This window comes from Alosa pseudoharengus, unplaced genomic scaffold (assembly GCF_046254945.1).
Source record: "Alosa pseudoharengus isolate Yale_2024_CS ecotype anadromous, Long Island Sound unplaced genomic scaffold, YU_APseudo_1.1 YU_APseudo_1.1_scf_22, whole genome shotgun sequence".
NCBI classification, from domain to species: domain Eukaryota; kingdom Metazoa; phylum Chordata; class Actinopteri; order Clupeiformes; family Clupeidae; genus Alosa; species Alosa pseudoharengus.
In genome coordinates, this window is record NW_027468680.1 from 17930764 (window position 1) to 17955501 (window position 24738).

At 42.3% G+C, this 24738-nt stretch overlaps 1 protein-coding gene across 1 annotated transcript in view; it reads right to left on the reverse strand.

Annotated features, from left to right (window-relative positions):
• The window catches only part of sptbn5 (spectrin, beta, non-erythrocytic 5), a 58370-nt gene that overhangs the window by 8728 nt on the left and 24904 nt on the right, over positions 1 to 24738 (reverse strand). The window contains exons 32-58 of the mRNA XM_076300145.1: positions 18088 to 18198; positions 17649 to 17828; positions 17274 to 17477; positions 16826 to 16975; positions 16509 to 16613; positions 16097 to 16288; positions 15630 to 15785; positions 15199 to 15390; positions 14949 to 15044; positions 14513 to 14631; positions 13968 to 14082; positions 13649 to 13762; positions 13398 to 13519; positions 12825 to 12987; positions 12379 to 12567; positions 12165 to 12242; positions 11588 to 11760; positions 11232 to 11322; positions 10710 to 10856; positions 10275 to 10412; positions 5437 to 5693; positions 4767 to 4953; positions 3965 to 4177; positions 3441 to 3637; positions 2470 to 2674; positions 1466 to 1642; positions 806 to 961 (exon numbers count right to left, since the gene is read on the reverse strand). Coding sequence (XP_076156260.1) covers positions 806 to 961; positions 1466 to 1642; positions 2470 to 2674; positions 3441 to 3637; positions 3965 to 4177; positions 4767 to 4953; positions 5437 to 5693; positions 10275 to 10412; positions 10710 to 10856; positions 11232 to 11322; positions 11588 to 11760; positions 12165 to 12242; positions 12379 to 12567; positions 12825 to 12987; positions 13398 to 13519; positions 13649 to 13762; positions 13968 to 14082; positions 14513 to 14631; positions 14949 to 15044; positions 15199 to 15390; positions 15630 to 15785; positions 16097 to 16288; positions 16509 to 16613; positions 16826 to 16975; positions 17274 to 17477; positions 17649 to 17828; positions 18088 to 18198 — 4227 coding nt within the window. The remainder of the gene's footprint in view (positions 1 to 805; positions 962 to 1465; positions 1643 to 2469; positions 2675 to 3440; positions 3638 to 3964; positions 4178 to 4766; positions 4954 to 5436; positions 5694 to 10274; positions 10413 to 10709; positions 10857 to 11231; positions 11323 to 11587; positions 11761 to 12164; positions 12243 to 12378; positions 12568 to 12824; positions 12988 to 13397; positions 13520 to 13648; positions 13763 to 13967; positions 14083 to 14512; positions 14632 to 14948; positions 15045 to 15198; positions 15391 to 15629; positions 15786 to 16096; positions 16289 to 16508; positions 16614 to 16825; positions 16976 to 17273; positions 17478 to 17648; positions 17829 to 18087; positions 18199 to 24738) is intronic.

Here is a 24738-nt window from a genome sequence, read left to right on the forward strand (position 1 = left end):
TTGATAAGACACCACCAAAGAGGAGATTATCAGCGCATTTGAAGCCGTTGATTTGCACTGTAGGATTTACAGCCACTCTCTTGTTCATGCTGACCATAATTGGCACTGTCGTGCCCGTGTGCCCTCCTGGACAAGGTGTTCCGTGTGAGGATCTACTACGAGACGCGCTTCAGGGCGCGCTGCTGCCATACTGTAACCTTCACTTCCCTCTAACTCCGCCTTACTGAAACGTTTTTTTAGTAGACAGTATTTCTTAAAACATTGGCTTTAGATGAGTACGCTTTTTAGTTCAGTTATGCTCATAAAACTAAGTGAAATTCAATCAGATGTGTGTGTCTTGTGTGCTGTGTGGGTCAAACTATGATGTAGGCCTATTTAGAATAGCCACATCATTGTGACCAATGTAAAATAACTAATTTTAATGCTTACAAAACAATGAGAAACTCTATAGAAATGTTATACTGATCATGATAATTATAAAACAAAAAAGATAATCTATCCAACCTGACCCTGATGATACCATTTGAGAGCATCCAAGAGCATTTGGACCCTTTGACAATGATAAACTACAAAAACATCAGTATTTCAAATACAAAATAGTATTTTGTCATTTGCATTTTATTTTGTTGAAGAAAATGGCTTCATATTTTTATCAAAAATACTTTATAGGTGTGTATTTTTGCAATCGTGCAAAACAATGAATGTAGCCTCTGACCGATGTGGACATACACCATACTATATACAAAAACGCTATAGTGTGGACAAACACTATACGATACCATTTGAGGGCATCATCTAATCTTACCTCCAAACCCTCAAGTTGGCGGATCAGCGCCTGAACACTCAGCAGGTCGTGGTTCTGCTCCTCAGAGTCCAGGCCCGCCTCCTTCTCACTCATCCAGCTCTTCAGCTCATCCACGTCACTGTCAAACTGGTGCACTTCACGCGCTGAGTGTAGATTCTGTCAGAGATGAATCATTAATATGGTGCCATTCAACTGCTCATGACTGGTCACTGAGTAATTGTGTCTAACTGTATAAATTGTGCAGCGTCTGCACATTCCATTGAGAATAAGCAGGCACAGGGCAAAGATAGATGAAGTTGTGATTTTTTTGCAGTAAAATGAAATAGTTTGTTGCCTACATCCCTGCAGATTCATCTTTGACCCCATGATGAAAACATCATCAATACAATGCTAAAGGCACAATTACACACAAGACACCATAAAATTGTAAATTTAACATAGTCAGAATATTTACAAAATTCCAGGTGACTAGTGAACAGATGATCAGCACAAAATATTAAAACATTTACTCACTGGTGATCAACTGACTTTTACTCTCAGTGATTAACTATAATCATAACCATCACCTGAAATTTTTTTAATACCAAATCATTACCTGGTGAGTCACCACTATGGTTGACCTTCCCGTGACCCCCCCCCCATGAGCCTCAGCGCCCTCACCTCTGCACGGGTCTTGACGGCCTGGTTGAGCTCATCCCACAGCTGCTGCAGGGTCTTCTCCCTGAGCTGGGCCCCACTGGAGCTCACTTTCTGGCCCAGCTGCTGGACGCTGCCCAGCTTGTGCTGACCCAGGGAGGCCACCTCCCCCGAGAAGTCCTCAAACTTCTTCTGAAGGACCTGCAGGGAGGAGAGGACAATAACATCGCCTTGAAACCTTTTTCTTGTTCCATTATCTTCAGCTTATGCAGATATGTCTACACATAATGCACAGCTGTAGATATGTCGTAAGGCCTAATTGTAGATTTGATTAGAAGAAATGAGCCCTCAATACCACTTATCATAATGTAACTATTTCCGTGCTCTGACAGACAAATTTAATAATCTAAACTTCTTTCATCAGTTAACATTACATATTTCTGTGGCACCATTTATTTACCATTTTTTATTTATACAGATCTTAAAAACATCCTCAGAGCTACTATGAAGACTTGAGATGAACTTGCCCAACACGCACACACACGCACACACACACACACACACACACACACACACACACACACACACACACACACACACACACACACACACACACACACAAACACAAACACAAACACAAATACAAACATCTGAAAGTAGGGGTGTAAAGGTACACATATTCGTACCAAACCATTTAGGTACAGGATGTAAGGTTCAATACAGATGTCACAAAATCATACAGTCTTTAACAGTAATCAACAGTAGGCTTTTTTGCTTGCGGACCATGTTTCATATTTGAGTTTCCACACAAACAAGTGTAGTGGACCATATGTCAGTTTAGTCAGTTAACGTCAAAACCTTTTCAAAATACTATTCCCACCGTGCAACAAAATTATTGTCAGTGAATTTTAGGTTAGCAGTACCTACGGCATACTGTACCGAAAATTAACTGAACCGTGACATCAAAACCGAGGTACACACCGAACCGTGATTTTTGTGTTACGTTACACCCCTATCTGAAAGTATACCTCCACATCCTCAAGGTCTTGTCCGAAGTCTTGTAACTGGGCCTGGGCGATGCGCGTGTGGAACCAGGCCTGCAGCTCTTGAGCCTCCCTCTCAAACACGTACAGGTGCAGCTGGTCCTGGAGGGCAGTCCGGCGGGTCGCAGACAGCTGCCGCAGGGCCTTGAACTGCTCCACCACATCCGCCAGACCCTTACTCACTAGAGGGCTGCAGAAGGAAAGTACACTTATACCTGCCCATCATATCTTGTTACTGAGACTACATTAAAGGGAATAAATGTTGCTTATTTGACCAAAAGATGCAGGACATATAACAATAATGAACTGTATGGAGAGAATAATAAAGGTGTAAGATTATATGTAACCTCTATATTGTTCAATGTTCAATGAAATCATAGAGCATTATTTAACTGTAGAGATTAAACAAATATTATCTCTGAATAATGGCAATGCAGGTCAACACCCCAGTTGGAGAAAATATTAGTTTCATCTACACTCTAACCTTTATAGACCCCTTCAATGTTTGTAAAGTCTAGGTTGGATGCACGGCACGCGCAGCATGGGGTCAGAAAAGTGGAGCAGCTAATAGACCAGCATAATGAGCTGTCAAGGTATGCACTGTCATTGTTACCCCAGGACCACAAACCTTACCTTAATAAATTAGTCTTAGCTAATGGCGATTGTCTGCCTGATCCTGAGCTGATAACAGAATGGGTAGATGATGTTAGCAAGTGGCCAGAGATTCATTGGCCCGCCATATACGGCTATCTGGTTGACAAGCCCAGTGTGCATCACATGGAAAAAGTAGTACAAGTAGGCATTTTTCTTGACGTTTCCTTGACGTTTCAGTCAATTCACACACACACACACACAATTCAATGGGATGGAAAGCTTTCTGACCCCGACATGTGCACACATTTTTCTTGTGTCGTGAACCGTGAAAGGGTCAATTGATAGCATCTTGGCTAATGTACCTGTTAGGATGGCCACTGGTCTTCAGCTGGTCCCCTCTCTTCTGAAGCGAAGTCAGCTTCCCCTGGTGGTTCTCGAACTCCAGGTCCACAGCGTCCTGCTTCTTCAACAGAGCCTCTGTGGCCTCCTCACTCTTCCCAAAGTCTCTGGACTCCAGGGCTGGCTTCTGCTCCTCCATCCACAGCTCCAGCTCAGACAGCTGGGGAGAGAGAGAGAGAGAGAGAGAGAGAGAGAGAGAGAGAGAGAGAGAGAGAGAGATGTTACACTCCAGGAACAACACAACCACATGCTGTGATCTGTAATGTGCTGAAATAAGTGTCACTGCAGGTGGAATCCTAGAAGCGTGTTGTTGTTGCTGTATACCAACATCCATAATACCATCTATATGCCTACAGAGAAAGTAGTGCTCATTAGATATAATGCTGCTCGAACTCTCACAATGACATAAATACATTGTAATTATCTACACACAGGAACATATGGGCCCTGACTCCCCATCCATGGTATGAAATACGTAGTGGTGCACCTCAGAGAGGAAGGTCTGTATTTTGAAGGCCTCCTGAAGCAGTAGGCCCCTGCCCTCCGACTCCTTCTTCAGGGCCTCAAAAAGGGACTTCAGCTCGTCCAGTCTCTCGTTGACGTCACGGGAGGCAAAGTGCCGCCCGCGTACCAGGTTCTGCCCCGCCTCCTGCACGGCCTGCACCAGCGGAGTGCGACTCATGATCTCCTGCATCAGCACCTGGGTGTGGACACACACACATTACAAACTCAGGGGTCAGAATCATAGCAACAAGCAACTCGCAGTGGGAGGGAAGGAGGTATTGTAATGGGGTCCGAATTTAGTTATTTTACCTTAAAATAACGGCTTCAAACTCTTATTGTGATGGAGCATGTTCGTAATTCTGTGCGAATGTGAGTGTGATTGTATTTTGTATACATCCAAGGATTTGTATTTTCATGGATTGTATTTTCACTTGATTTTTTTTCAGTGAATGAGAACACACACTGTGTGACGACTAGGGCTGTGCAATCAATCACATTTATCTATTAGTAGTCAAGTAGTCCAATATTTATGTAAACAAGATAATCAAAACATGATGACTATTTAGCTGCATTGCATTTTACAACAATGGCCTTGTTTTGTCTTGAGTTATAAACCTTGTCCTTGAGTTTCTTTTTAATTTGTTTTTCATTTATTTCAAATCACTGAATAATCGTGTTAAATAACTGTGATCTCAATATTGGCCAAAATAATCATGATTATGATTATTGCCATAATCAAGCAGTCCTACAGCTAACTCTAACGTAGCTTAGTGTGTCAGTCCAACCTGGTGCTTTTTGAGCATGGCTTCTGTGCTCTGGAGTGATGTGCCCAGGTCTTTGGAGGAGGCTACGGGTAGCTTGTCCTGAATCCAGGCCAGCTCGTCCTCCACATCGCGGTTGAACTGGAACAGCAGGTGCCACGACTCCAGGGTCTCCCTACGCAGTTGCATGGGATCAGCCAGGTTGTTGTATCTGAAAATTATCAAAGAAAGACAAGTACTTTTACACTAACTGCCTGACACTAACCTTCCCTGTGCAAATGTACCATATGCTGGGCAACACATGAAGACGCCAAATCAGTTGTGATCATGAAACTGTGAGACTGTGGAATATAGACCCTTTCAATGTGTTTCTGCAGGGATTCCGGTTGAAACGTCAAAACCAATTAGGATACTTTGAAATGAAAAAAAAATCACACTTTAATGTATTGCTCTTTAAAATGTCAACTTTAAAACTTTTTTGTTGTTGTCGTTTGTCCCGGAGTTACCATTAGCTCAATGTTGTTTTCTGTGGGTTAGGGTTAGGGTTAGGGTTGTTTGTTCATGCATTTGAAAGGGTCTATAAGCCATTCAGCAGTTGCTGTGTAATAGATTAACAGTATGGGCCTTTAAGTCAATAAAGGATTTGGATCCTTGGATTGCTAACAAATTCACTTGATGGATAAATTCATGTTACCTGTTGACTGCTCCTTGGACTCTCTGCTGGATTTCCTTGGCCAGGAAGTTGCCTTGGGCAGAGAAGTCCTTGGAGGTGTCTACCAGGGCCTTGAGCCGCTCCCGGTGGCCGTCCACCACCTCCTCCAGATCATGCAGGGCCTTCAGTAGCCGGCTGACAGACGCCAGGTTGGTCCCGCAGTCCTTGCTGGAGACGTCCTTCTCCACGGAGCTCAGCCACTCCTCCATGTCGTCCAGGGAGCGCTGGAACTGCAGGGCCTGATGACACAGAGGGTGATAGGGGAGTGAGTGTGAGGTTCTGTTAAGAGAATGTAGCTAGCTGTACTCACTTACAAGCCTTCTAGCAGCACCAGCTCATATTAATGTTAGAAGTTGGACGGTGTTAAGATCAGGTCTTTACAACATATACGGTTTAAAGTAGTTTAGTTTATTAGACAATAACCAAAAAGTTAAAAGAACAGAGATTTTTGGAGGGAAAGAAATAAGGAGAGATGGTGTCATTGGGAGAGAGAACAGAAACCAAAGGCTAACAGAAAGAGAGAGAGAAAATATGCCTAAAACCATATTGTGTCTGATGGCTTCATTCAGTAAACAATAAGACAGCAATAGAGAAATTAAATCGATCACAGTGCCAATACACAATAAATCCAATAAATATTTTGCCACAAAAATGCCATAGGCTAAGGCCAGATTTTTACCTGAATCGTTCAGTTTTCGCAGAAAGCACCAAACTTGGTACAGGTATAGTACTACCCCTAGTGATCAAAAATTGAAATGGACCCCAACACATAGCGCCCCCTAGTGGCCCCTATACTGACTTCAAATATGGCCACCAAAATATGCCCTTTTTTATACATTTATAATGCTATGCTGCTTTTAACACATAATATGACATGTCTATAGCCATCTTTCAGCATTATGAAATAGATAATGAGGCAACCATGCATAATTAAAATGGCAGACATGTTGGATTTTAAGGAAGTAGCCATAGAGTCAAAAACTGGGGTGCGTTTAGGCTATGTGTGAAGTTTCAACTGTGTGACTAAACCCTGCACTTGTCTGGGCTCAATCCTTCTAATTTGCCCCCTAGAGGCTGGCATGCTAGCAAGGAGGCTAAAACCAATGGATGCTAGCGTCTGTCAAGTCTCTTAAAGAAACATATGCTGCCTTTTGGGAAATTAGCTATTTTGTATTCTATCCTAGAGTTAGATAAATTAGTACATACACCCAGTCATAGTTAGATAAATTAGTACATAACCCAGTCCAACACATCCTACTGTTAGCCTAATTCAATTGAGGTGGGTGGGTCTAATTCCCATATGCTAAAGTTTCTTTTAAGGCTTATAGTGATTGTTTATGCTATTTTGTTTTATTGTAGTTTAACATTTTGCATCCCATAAAATTATTATGCTTGTTAATGAAGCTAATTTAAATACATAATACCTTAGCTCTCTCCTGACACATTAGGGCTCATGCTAGTCAGTGAACCAGCACTTTTAGGACACTTGCTAGTGCATTCAGCGCCCAGTCCTTGGGAGTGCTTTGTGGTGGAAACACCAAAAGCTGAAGACAGGTAAAGTTGAGTATCGTCCACATAGCAGTGATAATCAAATTCATGGGAGTGAATGGTCTCACCCAAGGAAGTGTGTAAATAGAGAAAAGAAGGGGCCCTAATACTGATTCCTGAGGCACACCTGTGGTGAGGTCATGTGCCCTTTAAGGTAGGATTTAAACCAGTCAAGGGCTTTCCTAGACATCCCAGTTCAGATAGTGTAGAAAGGAGAATGTCATGGTTAACAGTATCGAAGGCTGCAGATAAGTCTAGTAGAATGAATACTAATGACTTAGCAACTTAGATGAGGAGTTAGCAGACTGCATAGGGTCTGGCAGGTTGTTCTGATATAGTAAGTCCAAGACTTGCTTGAAGACCACTTTCTCCAAAAACTTTGACAAGAAAGGAAGAAGGGAGATAGGTCTGTAAAAACAGGAATGGTTTTAGAGGTGGTGGCAAATGATACATTTTCCATTTTTATCCTCCTTGATTGGTTTTTCACTAGTTTTACATTTGGCTAGGGTCAGTGTCACTACTGGTAGCATAAGCCAGTACCTGGAGCCTACCAACGTTGCACAGGTAGTCCAACTCCTCCAGAATGTGGCAGAAGGCATTGATACCACTGACTGTCCCCTCACACTCCCCTGACTTAAATCCGATTGAACACCTCTGGGACATTATATTTTGGTCCATCCAACACCGCCAGGTTGCAGCAAAGACTGTCAAGGAGCTCAGTGATGGCCATGTCCACATCTGGGAGCAGATCCCACAGGACACCATCCACCGTTTCATAAGGAGCATGCCCCGATGCCATCAAGCATGTTGGGGCCATACGAACTACTGAGTACCATCATGAGTTGCTGCGCTGAAATTCAAGCAAATGGACTTGCCGCGTCATTTTCGGGGGGTCTTTGAATTCAGTCCTCTGTGGATTGATCATTTTCATTCCCAAATAACGAAGTGGCATTCTTTTGTTCCTAACATATTACCCAGTCCATATCAGTTTGAATCCTACCTCACAGGATGCTCGTTTAACGTATCATGGCTTGGACAGCTGTCCGCACCTCACCATCCCACCACAGGGGTCCCCCAGGGCTCAGTACTGGGCCCCCTTCTCTTTGCTATCCACACTACTTCTTTGGGACAGATTATCCATTCGCACACCTTCTCATACCACTGCTATGCAGATGACACACAGCTTTATCTTTTCTTTCCACCTAATGACCCCTTGGTCTCGGCACGGACCTCGGATTGCCTCTCAGACATATCTACATGGATGAAGGCACACCACCTCCAGCTAAACCGCTCAAAAACCAAACTGCTGGTCCTCCCAGCTAAACCTACTGCTCCCACCTACTCGAATGCCCTCATACAGGCATATATGCTACCCCCCGACTGTTGCGCTCTTCAGACAAACATCGTCTAGCTCCGTCTACATCCCTCTCCATCTTCAAAAAAGTCCTGAAGACCCAGCTCTTCAGAGAATATTTCCTCTCGTAGCACTACTTACAACTAGCTAATTCTAGCACTTACCACCTGACTTGACTGTATAAAAACAGCACTCACTGATGCACTTTTGCCTATTGTACTCTACCTTTTTGAATTGTTTTAAATTGTTCTAGAATTGTTGAGAGAAATTGTTGTTTACCAGGTTGTAAGTCGCTTTGGCTAAAAATGCGTCAGCCAAATGTAATGTAATGTAGATACAGTATCCAGCATGATGTTTTTTCCACATTGAGATCTTATGTGTTTTATTTTTTAAAGTGTATAATTTTTTGAGCAGTGTATAGTCAGAGTTAAGGTTTGCTCAGAAAGAGAAGGTGGTAGAATAAGAATTTATTGATGTAGGTAGTTACTTCAATTAAAAGGACAACAGGCAAGCCTGATGCTTTTTCTCTACGAAACTCCCCCTCGCTCGGTCTGAAGCTCTTTTCCTTTTCTTTGCGTCTTCCGTCAAGGGTTTTCGCTGCTTCTTCACCGGCTCTGCCATTATAAACATGTTTGCAACAATCTCTAGCGTTTCATTAGCCTGCCTCTGTGCTGTAAACTGATCCTGCTTCGGTCGGCGGGTAGGATACACCGAACTTGCTAGTGAGATATTCTTCCTACAGGCAGTAGGGGCGGGCGAGAGAGCCTTCATTCGCCCCGTAATGAGTCATTTAACCATATACCGACTTACGAAGATGATTAATTAACACGAAAACGTTGCCTGGTGTCCCTTTAACCAAGATATAGAATTATTGGCTTATTTTCTTACACATAGTGGCCATATTGGAATCTTACCAGATTATACTTGATGCCTCGTATATTATTGAGGTTGTCATGTGATAAAATGACTGTTCAAACTTTGAAATTGTTTTTGAATGATATTTCTATCATCAATAACAATAGAGATGGTCTATATTTTCACATTTGGTATCCGCCATATTGGATTTCAAAATGGCCAACATCAAGTTTGTTTGGAAATCATGTCAATAGCTTCCTTGACCCTAAAAATTGTGTGTTAGAACTTAAAATACTTTTTTATCTTGTTTAATTTTGAAGTTGTATCAACAATTCTATTAAGAATGGTAGGCATATTTGAATTCAAGATGGCGGCCACTAGGGGGTGCTATATGTTGGGGTCTATTTCAATTTTTGATCACTAGGGGTAGTAATATAACTGTGCCAAGTTTCATGCTTTCTGCAAAAACTGAACGATTCCGGTGCTTAGCCGCTGTACTATAGTGTCTTTAGTTAAAGTAAAACGTTAACGTAAAAGTGTGTTACCATATTTTCAAGACTATAAGTCGCACTTTTTTTCATAGTTTGGCTGGTCCTGCAACTCAGGTGCAACATATATATATATATATTTATATATATGGTTTTTCCTCTTCCTGACACATTTTTTGACTGGTGCGACTTATACTCCGGTGCGACTTATAGTCCGGAAAATACGGTAATCCATTCTGCGTAATGGTCTGTAGCTAAACAGGTGATACACTGTCACAACACACCTGTGGATGATCCAGAAGGGGAGGCCTTGGGGCTTACAGGGAAGCTACACCAGGTGCGTAACTGAAGCGTTCAGTTTGCGACTCGTAAAATCCATTTTAGATGAATGGTCCATTTTTTCCGAACATACGCGCCACTATCACATCTGGTGTAGCTATTTCCATTGATTTTAGTGGAAAGTAATTGTTGATGCAGACGCAATGCGAACGGAATGCGAGCGGAGCGCTTCAGTTATGTATGTGGTGTAGCTCAGCCCTTACTGTATCAGTATGGTCTGCCAACTAGTGCTTTACCTGATAGGCTTGCTGGAGGCGTGACTTTTTCTCTTTGCAGTTGTCCAGGAGCTGTGTCCAGCTGTCCTTCAGGTCCTTCAGCCTGGGCGTAATCTTCTGCCCAGCGGGGTGTCCAGCAACCAGCATCCTCTCACCTTCCTGTAGTTCCCAATGTGCCATTTATGGCATATAAGTGTTAGCAAAGGCTGTCATTTGCACACAGTTAAAATCAAATCCCTGGTGTCTTCACATCCTAGTTATGATAGCAATTACACTGAAATGTATGTGCAAAAACCATTTCAAGACTCGTGCTTTGTTTAAAGGGCTTTATCTTAGCAAATTATGGGTTGGAGGTATGAAGCAAAGAACTGTTTGTTGCATCAATATTTTTTTCCCACAACAACTGCAAACAAGTGTCCACAGTTGTCATGCTATGCGTCAGCTGAACATGCTTACCTTGGAGAGCGCCTCCACCTGGCTGTGGTTGGCCAGGATCTCGGCCTCCGAGCTCTGGTGCTTCAGGAGCTTGGCCTGCAGGTTGATGGGATCCCTCCAGTTCTCATCTTGGGCGATGACATTCTTCTCATTGAGCCAAGAGCAGAGCTGTGGGGCAAGAGACAAGTACACTCATAAGGTCTCTGGAAGAGATGCATCTTTCAAGGGTTTCTGAGTCTTTAAAATATCTACCAGGACCCAACATGTTTAGAGCCATGACCACTAAATACAGTGCTCTGAAATTCACTCATATCACAGAAGATGTGTATAAGGTGCACTATTAAACTGTTTACTACATTTGGATCACCATCACTATCATTGGATCATACATTTGGATCACCATCAACACAAATGCTACTTTTCCATTCATCAAGGATGCCATTTTCAAAACTGGGGTCAGGACAGATATTTTTCAACAGCACTAAATGGTTCTGATCTCAGTGACTAGATGGTTTTGGAGAGAACAGTCTAACCCAGCCATACCTCAGAGCTGCCACTCAGGAACCGGTGGAGCTGCAGCGACTCCTCCAGGGCCTGACGCCGAGCTCGACTCGTCTCCAACAGCTTGTCTTTTCTGAGGGGGTGGGCAGAGATACAAGTACAGGGTTTAGTCTGATATCAGATATTTTTTTTAATCAGTTACTGCTCTGTAATTTTGGGCATTACATCATAGAATATTACTGATGGCACAAAATATTGATTAAATAATAGGACGGCGTTGTTGCTTGTTGTGCACCTAGTGCCAAAACAGACATTCATAATATAGACATTTCAGACAATCTACACAATGAATTGAAAGTATTCCTGTAGTGGTGGTTGCCGTGGCAATGCCCTCTGACCTGAGCTGCAGTGCTCTGCTCTTGCTCTGGATGTTGGTGGAGTCGTAGTGCTTCTGCTGCTGTAGCTGCTGAGAGAGACGCTGCACGGCCTCCACCTGCTCCATCTCGGCCTCCAGCGTCTGCTCAAACAGAGCCTGCTTCCCCTGCAGCTCCTCTACCTCCGACAGGGAGCCCTGGGAGGGTACGGCACACCACAACACACAAACAGTACACAGCACACAGACAACACATATCACATAAACACATCTAAATCGAATACACTTTTTTGGCAAACCATAACTGTATTACACATTTTTTTTATCTGCCAACCATAACAGTATTACAAAAAATGTTTGAGCTGCCAAAACAGTATTACACAAATTGCTTGATTCACTTCAGAGACTAGGTATTAGTCCTGGAAATATGAACTGTCTGACATGTTGTCAGTTGATCTAAGATTGTTAGCGTCTGACCCTATGTAAAACTAACAACAGTATAAACGTGCAGGACTAGTTTTTAAATTGTATTCATGATAAGGTATACCAGGGTGGACAGTAAAGTCATCCTGAACCAAATATTACAAAACTTGTTTACTGACCCCCAAGTCTTCATTGGCCAGGAACGCCTCCTTGTTACTAAGCCAACTCTCGCTCTGTTCCACATAGCCCAGGAAGACCTGCAGAAGAGTCAACACTGTTTTAGAAAGCAGGCAGAAGCCAAATGGGTCCTCCTATATCACCTATATAAGACCGTAATCCCAGAAATCAGGCATTGAAGAATGAAAAAGTACAGGCTCCAGGGCATTTTGCTACCTGTAAACTGAGGGCTTGGTCCAGCATTGTCCTCCTGTCCTGCCAGGCTTTGGCTAGTCCCTTCTTGGCATCCTCCAGACTAGTCAGGGCCGTCTTGATCTCCTCTGCTGAACGATGGCCAGCCTTCACCAGCCTCTGACCAAAGCTCCTCACAGAGTCGATGCGATCTGCACGAGCATCAATCTCCGTCTACAAAGACACCAATGGAACACATTAATTTATCTCATTGATTTCTACAAAAGAAATTATTAGCACATGAAAGAATTAGCACACTGTTTGGCAATAGTTATCTGAAAGCATGCTACATTTAGAATTGTTTAAAAACAAAACTTTTGCATTGCTGTATAGGACAATGCATATTATTACAGCACAGGACTTCATGGAACTAGGAGAGGGTGGGATATATTTATATGAAGCAGACAAAACATTAAAAATGTCTTCTTCACCTTCCAGTCCTGGTGTTCGGCGATCATCCTCTCAGCCTCGGCTTTGCTCTTTGGCAGTCCTTTCTGTTCCATCTCCGAGCTATTCTTCAGCGTCACGTCCAACAGGAGGCGCTGGTTGGCCTTGAAGAGCTGCAGCTCATGTGCATCATGTAAGCGCTCCTTTCTGTAACACATATCCCCAACATCGGTCTCTCTTGTCACAAAACCTGATATAGGGAGAGTCTCCATGCTGATACATCTCTGTGCTAGCACTGAAGTATGATGAGCTAAACTGATGAGTGTTCTGTGCCAGTTATCATTTCTGCAGTTTTTCTGGTTTATCTCTGGACCTTCTAAATTAGGTCCAGAGATAAACCATTATGCAATAACACAGAACATCAGAAAGGAATTTTTACAAACGATCTTTTCATAAACTTTTACATAACAAACAAAGCTATCTTTTCATGATCTTTTACATAATGAACAAAGCTATCTTTTCATAATCTTTTATGAAATAATGAACAAATCTAAACAAATATGAAATCCAGCTTGCACTGGGCATAATAAGCCTCTGTAGATCTCCCTCCCACTCACCTGAGTTTGACCTCTTTCTCCAAGTTCAGTAGTGTGGTGTTCATCTTCGTCTGCTTTTGTTTGAGTTTGTCTGTCAGTTCTGATTGACCCTTCAGGCGCCCCTTCACATCCTTCCCCAGAGCCTGCAGGACACATGAGGAGCATCAGCTTGCTACACAGTACACACACCTGTAAAGCACCTCTTTTAAGGCCAGAGGTATGTGGATGCCCAATGAAGGACCTTGACTTTGAGAAGAGTCTGATTCACTTACTGCTCCTCTTTCCTGGATCACCCTGGCCTCCCTCTCAGTCTCCTCATGTCGGCGAATCAAACCCTCGACACTTTCAACGTCCCAGCCACAGTCTCCGTCTTGCAACAGCAGCATCTAGAACAACACAAATCATTATGCACAATGCACAAGCCCAACTGACACCATGCAAATGGCAATGCACAATCCTAATACAAGTAGGATACAGGAAAAAACACACCATCTGAGACACACACACCACACCAGACCACACCACACCACACCACACCACACACCACACACACACACACACACACACACACACGCGCACCTGCGCGCTCACCTTCTCGTTGGCTCTGTCGAGTACTTCCTCCAGCTCCCTAACGAGGGCATGCACCTCCAGGGCTCCCTCCAGCCTCTTCTTATAGCTGCTCAGGTCGCCATGGAAATTATTCCACCTACACATACACCAACACATCAGAGCTGACAGTCAGACAGCATGAAGGCATAACAAGCATGCTCAGTGGACAAATTGGATATGGTGCTGCTTTACTTGGCTTGTGACCAAATTTGCGAGGGCTCAATGCGAAAACGTCTGATTGTGTGTGTGTGTGCGTGTGTGTGTGTGTGTGTCTGTGTGTGTGTGTGTGTGTGTGTGAGTGAGTGCGTGAGTGAGTGAGTGAGTGACTGGTGTGGTGTGGTGTGGTGTGGTGTGGTGTGTTGTGGTGTGTTGTGTGTGTGTGTCTGTGTGTGTGTGTGTGAGTGAGTGAGTGAGTGAGTGAGTGAGTGAGTGACTGGTGTGGTGTGGTGTGGTGTGGTGTGTTGTGGTGTGTTGTGTGTGTGTGTCTGTGTGTGTGTGTGTGTGATTGTGTGTGTGTGTAACCCTACCGTTCGTTGAGCTGCTGTTTCCTCTTCTTCACTGTCTCCAGCTCGTCACAGTTCTGCCTCTCCAGACGGGCGGCCAGGTTGCTGATGGCTCTGATGTGCCCATCGTCCATAGTCACCTCCTGTGGACAGTCAACACAATGTGATACATACATGATATTTAAAAACATGTAAAGTCCAGTCTTTACATAGAGAGTCATTATATGGAGGAGATTGCACAAAGAAAAAAGTATCTGAAAGGAAGCCAAAACTCTTGCACATTTATTCAACTGCATATTATAATGGCAACTGCATATTATAATGGCAACCTTTGCTGACATCCAATAGTAACTTTATTCAACCAAACTACATTTTTAAAGGTTCTGTGTGAACATATTGCAGTCAGGTGTTATGAGATGACGCTGGGGCTCGTTTGGGCTGTTGTGCTCATGTTACTCACCCCTGTCCCCGCTCCTCTAAACTCGTTAAGTTTCTTCAGAAGCTGAACGCCGTGCTCATAGTCCACTCCAACATCACCCACATTTATCATCACTTCCTATTACAGAGGCATACATACACATGTACTTAATAATAATTACACACACGCACGCACACACACACACACACACACGCACGCACGCACGCACGCACGCACGCACGCACGCACGCACGCACGCACGCACGCACGCACGCACACACACACTCCTCACCTTCTGTCTAATCCACATTTCCACCTGCTCCACCTTCTGCAGGAACTCCAGGAAGTCTCGGTTGTCCTCTAGAACCTTCCCTCGTGCCGCCACAGCCAGTTTGAGCGCCTCCCAGTGTTTGATGAGCGCCGTGATGGTGGAGCGAATCTCTTTAGATTGCGGGTGGTACAGTGAGATCAGCTCATCCCCAGCCTCAAGAGAGTGAAGGTGAAAGGTGAAACGTGAAAAAGAGTTTAGTACAGTTAACCATCAAACTATAGTACAGATACAGGGTGCCGATCTTGGGGCATTTCCTGATCCCACCCACCATATCTTTCTCTCTCTCACTAACCTTCCATCGATCTTCACTGTTCTATCTAAATTAAGGCAAAACACCCCGGAAGAAAAAGGCTGGATGGCCATTACTAGTCCCCTGCGCCCGGGTGTCTCACCTTCTGTACAGACTCGATGATCTTGCTATGGGCAAGGATCTCGGCCTCAAACACCTGGTGCTTCTGCAGGAGCTTCATCTTGGTCTGCAGGTTGCTCAGATCCATCTTTGTGTCCTCCTGCATCTTCTGCATGCGCTCCGACACCCACTCCTCTGCCTGCAGGGGAGAACACAGCAGGCTTCAGAAACAAACCAGCTTTAGCCAGAGGGATTTTGAATGGTTTGACTGTGCATGTCTCCTACTATCATGTCTCCTATTTCCTCTTTTAGACTATGGGCTCTTATTTAAATAACAGGCAAAGTGCAATGTTGGGCAACCAGCATCGCACCTCATGCATCAACTAAAGCTGTCAGAACCCAAGTTATTTATTAGCTTTTACAGTGGCAGAGAGGAGTACGGTCCATGTGAAAAGATATGGAGCGGTCAGTGTTTGTGTAGGGGTGGAAATGAATGATGATCTGCAGGACCTCAGCAGCATCCCGACTAAAGATGCAGAGCAGCCGGGACATGTCCAAGTCCTCCCCGCGCTTGACGGACAGCTCCTGGATGCGTCGCCTCCTCTCCTCGAGGGCGTTGAGTTTGTTGCGGATACGTTTGCCGCTCTCACGCTTGAGGTCCTCCTTCTGCAAACGGCTAGCCAGTTCTTGCAGTGCAATCATCTGCAGAGAAAAGGGACATTCTTCATCATTGCATTATGGCATTGTTTGCATTATGGCATTGATGTTTGATGTCAGCCATGGGTGAGACTGGTTAGATCAAGTGGATTTGATGGACAGAAGACAGACTATCCAGACATGTGGAACAGAGACTCTGTCTGAAACACTGTAAGCCACACAGACTACCATTGCACAATAACTCATATCTCAGCAGACTGCTAACCTTTTCCTCCTGAGTGGTGAGAAGTTTCTGGAAGGCGTCATGACGTTTGATGAGTCTTTCTGTCTCATCCACTGTACTGCCCAAATCACTGTTCTTCAGCAGAATCTGCAAAATGGATAAACAAAGGTTTAACGTCAAAATTGTCTTTGCGTATGTGTATGTGTGTGTGTGTGTGTGTGTGTGTGTGTGTGTGTGTGTGTGTGTGTGTGTGTGTGTTTGTGTGTGTTGTATGTGTGTGTGTGTGTGTGTGTGTGTGTGTGTGTGTGTGTGTGTGTGTGTGTGTGTGTTTGTGTGTGTTGTATCTGAGTGTGTCTGACCTCTTGTGAGTTGGAGATGGTGTCCAGGTGCTCGGAGTCTCTGTAGAAGACCTGCTCCTGATGTGTGAGCTCCAGCCAACGCTTCTTCTCCTTCCAGTGGCCATGAAGCTCCTCTCTGTCCTGCTTCAGGGAGCTCAGCTTCTCACGCACCTACACACACACACACACACACACACACACACACACACACACACAAAAATGAAATGGAAGTTAACACTCATTCATGAACACACATACTGATGAATACACACAATATATCTAATATGGACAACATAGAGGGCATAGCAAATGTACTACTTCCTTACATGGTGCACAAGCAACACAGGCAGATACTTCTTAATACAGCACGATTAGAAATGTAGTAATTAATAGTAAAACAGCTTTAGTAAGATGTTGCACTTCTGCCCATCATTCAAATAAGGGTCCCTTGTGGTAATGCACTGCCCACCTCTTTGGCATGGGAGGGGTCCAGCTTCAGTAGTTCCTCCCCCATGGCGAGTGCGCGGGTGTAGCTCTGCTCCCGTGCCACTATCTCTGCCCAGAGCTGCTGGTGCTGATCCAACTGCAGCTTGCACGTGGCCACATCCCGGATGGACTCCTCCGCCCGCATACCTCCTAGCACCTGGGCACTCCACAGGGTGTAGTCCTGAGCCTGCAACACACACAGAAATGTACTGTATGTCATAGGCACACCTGAAAGGACCATATGGTTCAATAGTGCGTTCAATGTATGTATATAGTCATATGTAATCACATCTGTGTGCATACATCTTTGTGTAAGTGTGTGTGTTTTCATGCTTATCGGTGTGTTTATTGCACTTACGGTGTTGAGGAACTGGTATCTTTGGCGAGCATGGTTGAGCTTCTCCAGCCTCTTCTCGACGAGGAGGCGCAGCTTCTCCCAGCGCACCACCAACTCCTGCTGCTTCTCCTGCAGCTTGGCTCTGAGCTCCACTGAGCACTCTCCCAGCACATTGTCCACCATATCCAGCAGCTCCTGGAGCTGACAGCAACGCAAGAAGATGCTCGTAAGCCAAATGCAGCTATTCAAACATTTTTGATTTAGACAGAGTGGATAGGGCTTATTCTTATTCCGAGAAAAAAAAACAGATACATTCATCCGTAAACGTCACATGTTCAATCACCTGTACTGAGTTTTGTTATGAAAACAGATGTGAGCCATTGCTCACACCAGTGTACTATCTTCAGTACACATTGAAAGAAGCAAATACACACACACACACACACACACATATACATACCTGCTCCTCATTCAGAGAGAGCTCATGAACCAGTGCCTCATGTTTGCGTAGCTGAGCGAGAACTCCCTGCAGGTCCTTTGCGATGTCTTCAGGTATGCTCTTCAAGCGCCCCTGAAAGTAAAGACAAGGCTGGGTTTGTGTATGTGGGGACTGGGGAGGAAGACAATCACCAGTTAACCACTTTCTTTGTGGTTAAAATTATGTGGGGAAACAACAAGGCAATATAGAACCCTCCTTGGTCAAAAGTTACAGAGGTATTACAATTGGAGATAACATAGATGCATATCAATCACTATTTGGTGTGGCCTGTCTTTGCCTTTGTCTTGTTGCTTTAATGATTTCTGATTTCTTGTTTTGCCAGTTCAGAGGTGACGGCCTTTAGTTTTTCTATCTGGAAATGTTTGTTAATCTGTTACTTCTTTGGTCTTTCTTTAATAGCATATTGATGTCAAACTGGAATACTTTTTATTTTCAAAATGAATGTTTGAAAATACAACATTAGATGTTACCTATTGACCAAAGAGAAAATAAAATGATGTAACAACTGACATAACTAAAATATTTGCACAAAGAGTATGTTCAGCAGCTTGAATTTACTGAGCAAGTTCTTCTCAGATGATGAAGACTTTGGAGGAAAAACAAATCAACATTTTATCCCCTTGAAGATCCATACTTAAAACCACTGGCAAGTGATTTTGCAAAGGCTGGTCTGGCAGCGCACATGGCGTTTTACATGAAATATGATTTTCCTCACCTCTTGGCCAGGTGATAATTGAGCAGTTTATCAAAGAATGCTAATTTGCAACCCTTTGTGAGTTAAAACAGGGGATCTCTGGTCATAAATTAACATACATGGTTATGGTTATGGTTATGGTTATGGTTATGGATTTAGCAGACGCCTTTGTCCAAAGCGACATATAAATACAAAACAACATAATAATATTTAAAAATGAACAGGGAACAGATTAAAATCTAGGTCAAATATAGTAAGGAGAATAGTTGTAGTACACAATAATATCAATTCAATCAATAGCCTAATAAAAAAAGCAATGTAAAAAAGGGGAAAGGCAATAATAAAACAATAATGTCAATTCAATCAATAATATAAAAACAATAACATGCTAAGACTACATTAAGGAGAATATCAATAATAAACAATAATGTCAAATTAATTAACAGCCCAATTAAAATAAAAACAACATTATATAAACCATAACACATAAGCGCTTAAACAACTAAGTATATGTTGAATAGGAATGTCTTTAGACCCCTCTTAAACGACCCAAAACTACCACAGGAACGGAGAGCACTGGGCAGTTCATTCCACCAACATGGAACCACTGAAGAAAAGAGTCTGGAATTAGACCCAGTTTTTATGACTGGTCGACACAACATACGCTCACCAGAAGACCGCAGTGGGCGGTTGGGCATGTAAGGCTTGATTATTGAATTAAAATAACTAGGAGCAGATCTAGTTAGTGTCCTATAGGCCAAAGTGAGAGATTTAAATTTAATTCTGGCTACTATAGGGAGCCAATGGAGAGTAACTAGGAGAGGAGTTACATGTGTCCTCTTTGGCTGATTGAAGACCAGGCGTGCTCCAGCATTTTGAATCAGCTGTAATGATCTTGTTACACAAGCGGGTAAGCCAGCTAATAGTGAATTACAATAGTCCAGCTTAGAGATGACCATGGTCTGAACAAGAAGTTGTGTGGAATCTTGTGTCAGATAAGGTCTGATCTTCCTAATGTTGTAAAGCATAAACCGGCATGATTTTGCAATAGAAGAATATACATCCATTCGAATATTGACAAGATATCACATGATTGAATAAATATCTAGAAAATTGTAGGGTCAATCTAATCAATTCTAGTTCCAAAGCCTGTTGTATTTTTTTCTGCTAAGTGTGCATTAGGAGTTCTTATTTAGTTTCTTTTGGCAAGGGTTAGACAGACTACATTAACGTAGTTCACACCATGGTTTTATAGGGCACGTGTTGTGAATGTTAGATAATGGCCTATAATAACAGGCTACATTCATGAAGTAATTTGCCTTTTAACATCTTTATGATGCACGTGTTAGCAACCCGTTTCTCATACTTGTTTGAACTCTATGTTATATATTCCAAATTGAAATAATGCTGGATGATATTCCAATCTACATGAGCCTACGGATAGTCTTCTCTTGTCGAATGTGTCATTTTTCTCTCTTTTGTCTCAAACACATTTGTCGGCGTTCTTTTGTTTGTTTAGTCACAAAGCATCCGCATTCAGAGCATGTTTTCAGTCAAACTCTGAAGATTCCGATTAGGCCTAGTCTATTTAACAAGTGTCGACTCCGCCTTTGCCACACCTCAACGCAACACCCCTCCAGCTATTTATTCCGCTTAATTTTGCATTGCATAAAGCCTACCGATTAAGATAACTCTTGGCAACGCCATCAGTTCCAACCAGCACGGACAATGACGACTGTGCGATTTGGGACAAGCTGCGGACCATACAAAAGGATCACCTTCAGAGAGGCAAACCCGCACTGGGAGGATGATGGCGGTAGTCATTTCATGTTGAATATTTCTTTATTTCTAGAGCCGTAGGCCAACACAAAAATATTTGTTCAATGTGTGACGTAGGCACTGCATTTTTTTAATTTCTTAAAGTTCTAGACGACGCAGACCAAGACAAACCTGTGCAATGCCCCTTCGATACGAACCACATAATTCGCACCTGTCGGTTTGCATACCACATCCAGAAATGTGAAAAGGTTTGGTCCAAAGTTTTGCTATTTAGCTATTTTATAACTCGAAACGGTGAGACTGGTGAGATCCGTTGTTATTGTTAAAATTGTGTATCGTTGAATCATTGTGTTTATATTAGAATAACCCGGAGTTGGCTGCAGAGATGATGACTTGCCCCTATAATGCACAACATCGAATGCTGAGATATGAGATGGACCAGCACGTAAAAAAATGTATAAACCGACAAAGAGTGCCGGAAGAGTGTGAGTATAGGCTGCTTTAGATGATGTTACCATTGTTTTGTGTGATGCCAGTAATAATAGAAGATACTTTTCATTTGTTGTTGGGTAATGGATTACATCTGGATTACCTAATCAGATTACAAAAATAAGCCTATGCCTAACTATAATCAGCCCAGATTACAATACAAAAATGTGTAATCAGATTATAGTTACATTGTTGGGGATTACTTGATGAGGCCCGACATTTTATCACGCAAACAATGCAATGTATGATCGCCTAATTAATGCTTTAATTTGACAAGCAGCCCATTCGTTTGTCCGCTAGATGTCACTATCATCCAATTGCCAGTGTAGTTTCTTGACAAGAAAAAGGTTCATATCAAAACTTAAAATGGAAGAGCCGTCAATGTCGACTGATAGACCCGTTCCAGTCGGGAAAATGCGTTCAGTACTTGGCAATATTTCCACAATTTCCATAAAAACTGTGGAAAATAAGTGTGTATGTCGTGTGCAAGTTGTGTAAAAGTAATCCTATTTTTAATCAGATTATGTTACATGTTTTGTAGTAAGTAATGGATTACATTTCAAAGTAATCTCTGACCCAACCCTGATTATTGCTTGAGTTGGGATTTTAAATCTTCTTCTTTCTCATTAATCGAAGTGAAGGTTCTACCGAAATTTCAAGTCCCTGTCAACACATTTTCTGCACCCCAAAGTGAGGACGACTGGGAGACAGGTGGGCTTTAAAGAATCAGAGGATGACAATGTAATGCAACTGTATTGTAGGCCTTATTGCAATTGTAACCACATTACACTGGCCCCTTCTTCTCAAAAGCCCATTTCTACTCTATAGATTTTAACTCTGTAAGCTTTAAGTTTTTTATTGTTTTACAGCACTTTGGGCAACTGTTTTTATTTAAATGTGCTATATAAATTGACATTGCAACCATCAAATCCTATCTATTTCATCATCTAATTTTAGAGTCAGACAACACTACTGACACATTCATCTGGGGTGTGTCCACTCACAACTTGGCTCCTCAGAATGGGTATGCAGGGTAAGTCATTTCCTTAACTTACATTTATGGCATTTTGCATTAAATTTCAGGTCATTTTAATTACTGATTTAATTCTCAATCTTTACACTCTTCTTCAGGCCCAAGCTAACACCTACTAGGGCAGGTCCTGCACTACGTCTCCCATCAACCCTTCCTTGGAAAATGTGTAAGTCCTATTGGGCCCCAAGCCCCACTGACAACACATTCTCACTACTTGTAGAAATGCTTGTGCAGTTAGTTTGGTGTTTGTACCCAATTATTAAACCATTACATTTATTGAATTTAATTTTTATGATTAATTGTACTGGTCAAAAGTGCCTGTAGTAGACGATTGCTGTCAGGATGTTACAAAATTATTATCTCTTTTCTGAAATTGTCTTCCATCTGCAGGACTTCCCTTTGTCACCTGCAGGAACCCATCAACTCAACAAATTTTATATCGACATGCATGTGGACAGGGATTGTATGCACACTAAAACAAATCACCCCTAAACATTTTTCCATGTTGTAGGTTATTCACAGAGGGCACTTTTGCTGCAGGTGCATGGTGTATAGATTGTCTGCACATTTTAGATCCTTTTTAGACCAGATTTTAGAGAATTAACTTAAACTTTTTTTAAATAAACAACTTTTTAACAACTCTTAACACTTGCATCCTTTTTTCTTAAAATGTATTTTCCCGATATAAACATAATAGACCTAGATGAAGCATTCAAATCTTTTGACACCAATTCGGCTTTTTCAGCCGGCGGCCAGAACGAGGCTAAAGGGTACACTTGCCATTACACCTCAGACCAGCAGATGGTGGTGGTAAAGCCTGGCCTGTTCTTCTTCTGTCTGTCTGTGTGTGTGTGTGTGTGTGTGTGTGTGTGTGTGTGTGTGTGTGTGTGTGTGTGGCAAACTGAGTGCATTACCACCACCATCTGTTGGACTTTGGTATAATGGCAATTGTACCCTTTAGTCTGGCCGCCGGGTGAAATGAGGTGAATGGTGGTCACACCTGTGGTTAACCACCTCTAAATGTCAGCTGCTAATTAATTATTAGAAGACTGGGCATGATCCTCACAGACCCTGATCAAATTCTACTGAAAGAAACTGTCCTCAGTAATCCTCAAACATGACACACAAAGTACCACCCATTCAAAAGCAGTATACATGTAATATTATAATTAGATTCCAGATGATTTCAACTCCATTATTCCCAAGAAAATGTGGAAGTGCTTTAATCAGTGTTTGATTGAATATTTGCTTTACTGTTTGCTTATTTCAGCTGCATTTGTTGTCTTCCTTAAATGCTCTTAGACAGTGTTTAGGACCCCCCCCCCCCCCCCCCTTTGTTAGTTATGCTGTTGTTTTTTGAATAAATTAATCACCATTACATTAATTGTATTAGGGTAACAATCTAGCAACTGTGTTTTATTTATGGTATTTAGCAGATACTTTTGTGAAAAACAACTTACAATGACATTAATCAACATTACATTAACATTAAGAAAATCAAATCTGCATAAAAAAAATACCAATATTAATAAACTAAATAGAATTTAACTGAATTATAACTAACCTTGAACTTACACAAATCACGACTCTGTGAGAAACAATAATTACAGTGCTGTGAAAAAGTATTTGCCCCTTTCCTGAGTACTTCTATTTTTGCATATTTTTTCACACTAAAATGTTTTAGATAATCAAACAAATTTTAATATTAGACAAAGATAACCTGAGTAAATAATTTTTAAATTATTTCACTTATTGAAGGAAAAAAGCTATTGAACCCTACCTGGCCTTATGTGAAAAAGTAATTGCCCCCTTAGTTACTCAATTAACTGAATTGACAATTGGGTTCAACTGCACTAGACACACCCAGGTATGATTGCTGCCAACCCTGTTGAATCTAAACATCACCTAAATAGAACCTGTCTGGCAATGTGAAATTGCCTAAAATATCTCAAAATGCAGCATATGATGCAGTGATCTAAAGAAATTCAAGAATAGAGTAGACTAAAAGTCATTAACATCTATCAGTCTGGAAAGGGTTACAAAGCCATTTCTAAGGCTCTGGGACTCCAATGAACCATGGTGAGAGCCATTATCTACAAACGGAGAAAACAGTGAAACAGTGGTGAACCTTCCTAGTGGCCGGCCTACCACAATTCCTCCAAGAGCGCATCGACAACTCATCGAGGAGGTCACAAAAATCAAAAGTCATAATTCCACAATAAGAACGAGACTTTTTTGAAACGTTTGATTGCTGTTGTTGTCGACAAGGGTGGCTCAACCAGTTATTAGGTTTAGGGGGCAATTACTTTTGCACATGAGTGATACAGATTTTTAATAACTCATTACCTTCAATAAATGAGATGATCATTTAAAAGCTGCATTTTATGTTTACTCGCATTGTCTTTGTCTTATATTAAAATGGGATGATCTGAAGTGTGACATATGTACAAATAGAACAAATCAGGAAGGGGGCAAATACTTTTTCACAGCACTGTACATAGAAACAAAATAAACAAATACTTTTTATATGATGATCCCAAATCTATCACTAGAATGAAGACCATTAGGTAAATCATTCCATCAACGAGGAATCACAGAGGAAAAGACTGTGACCGTG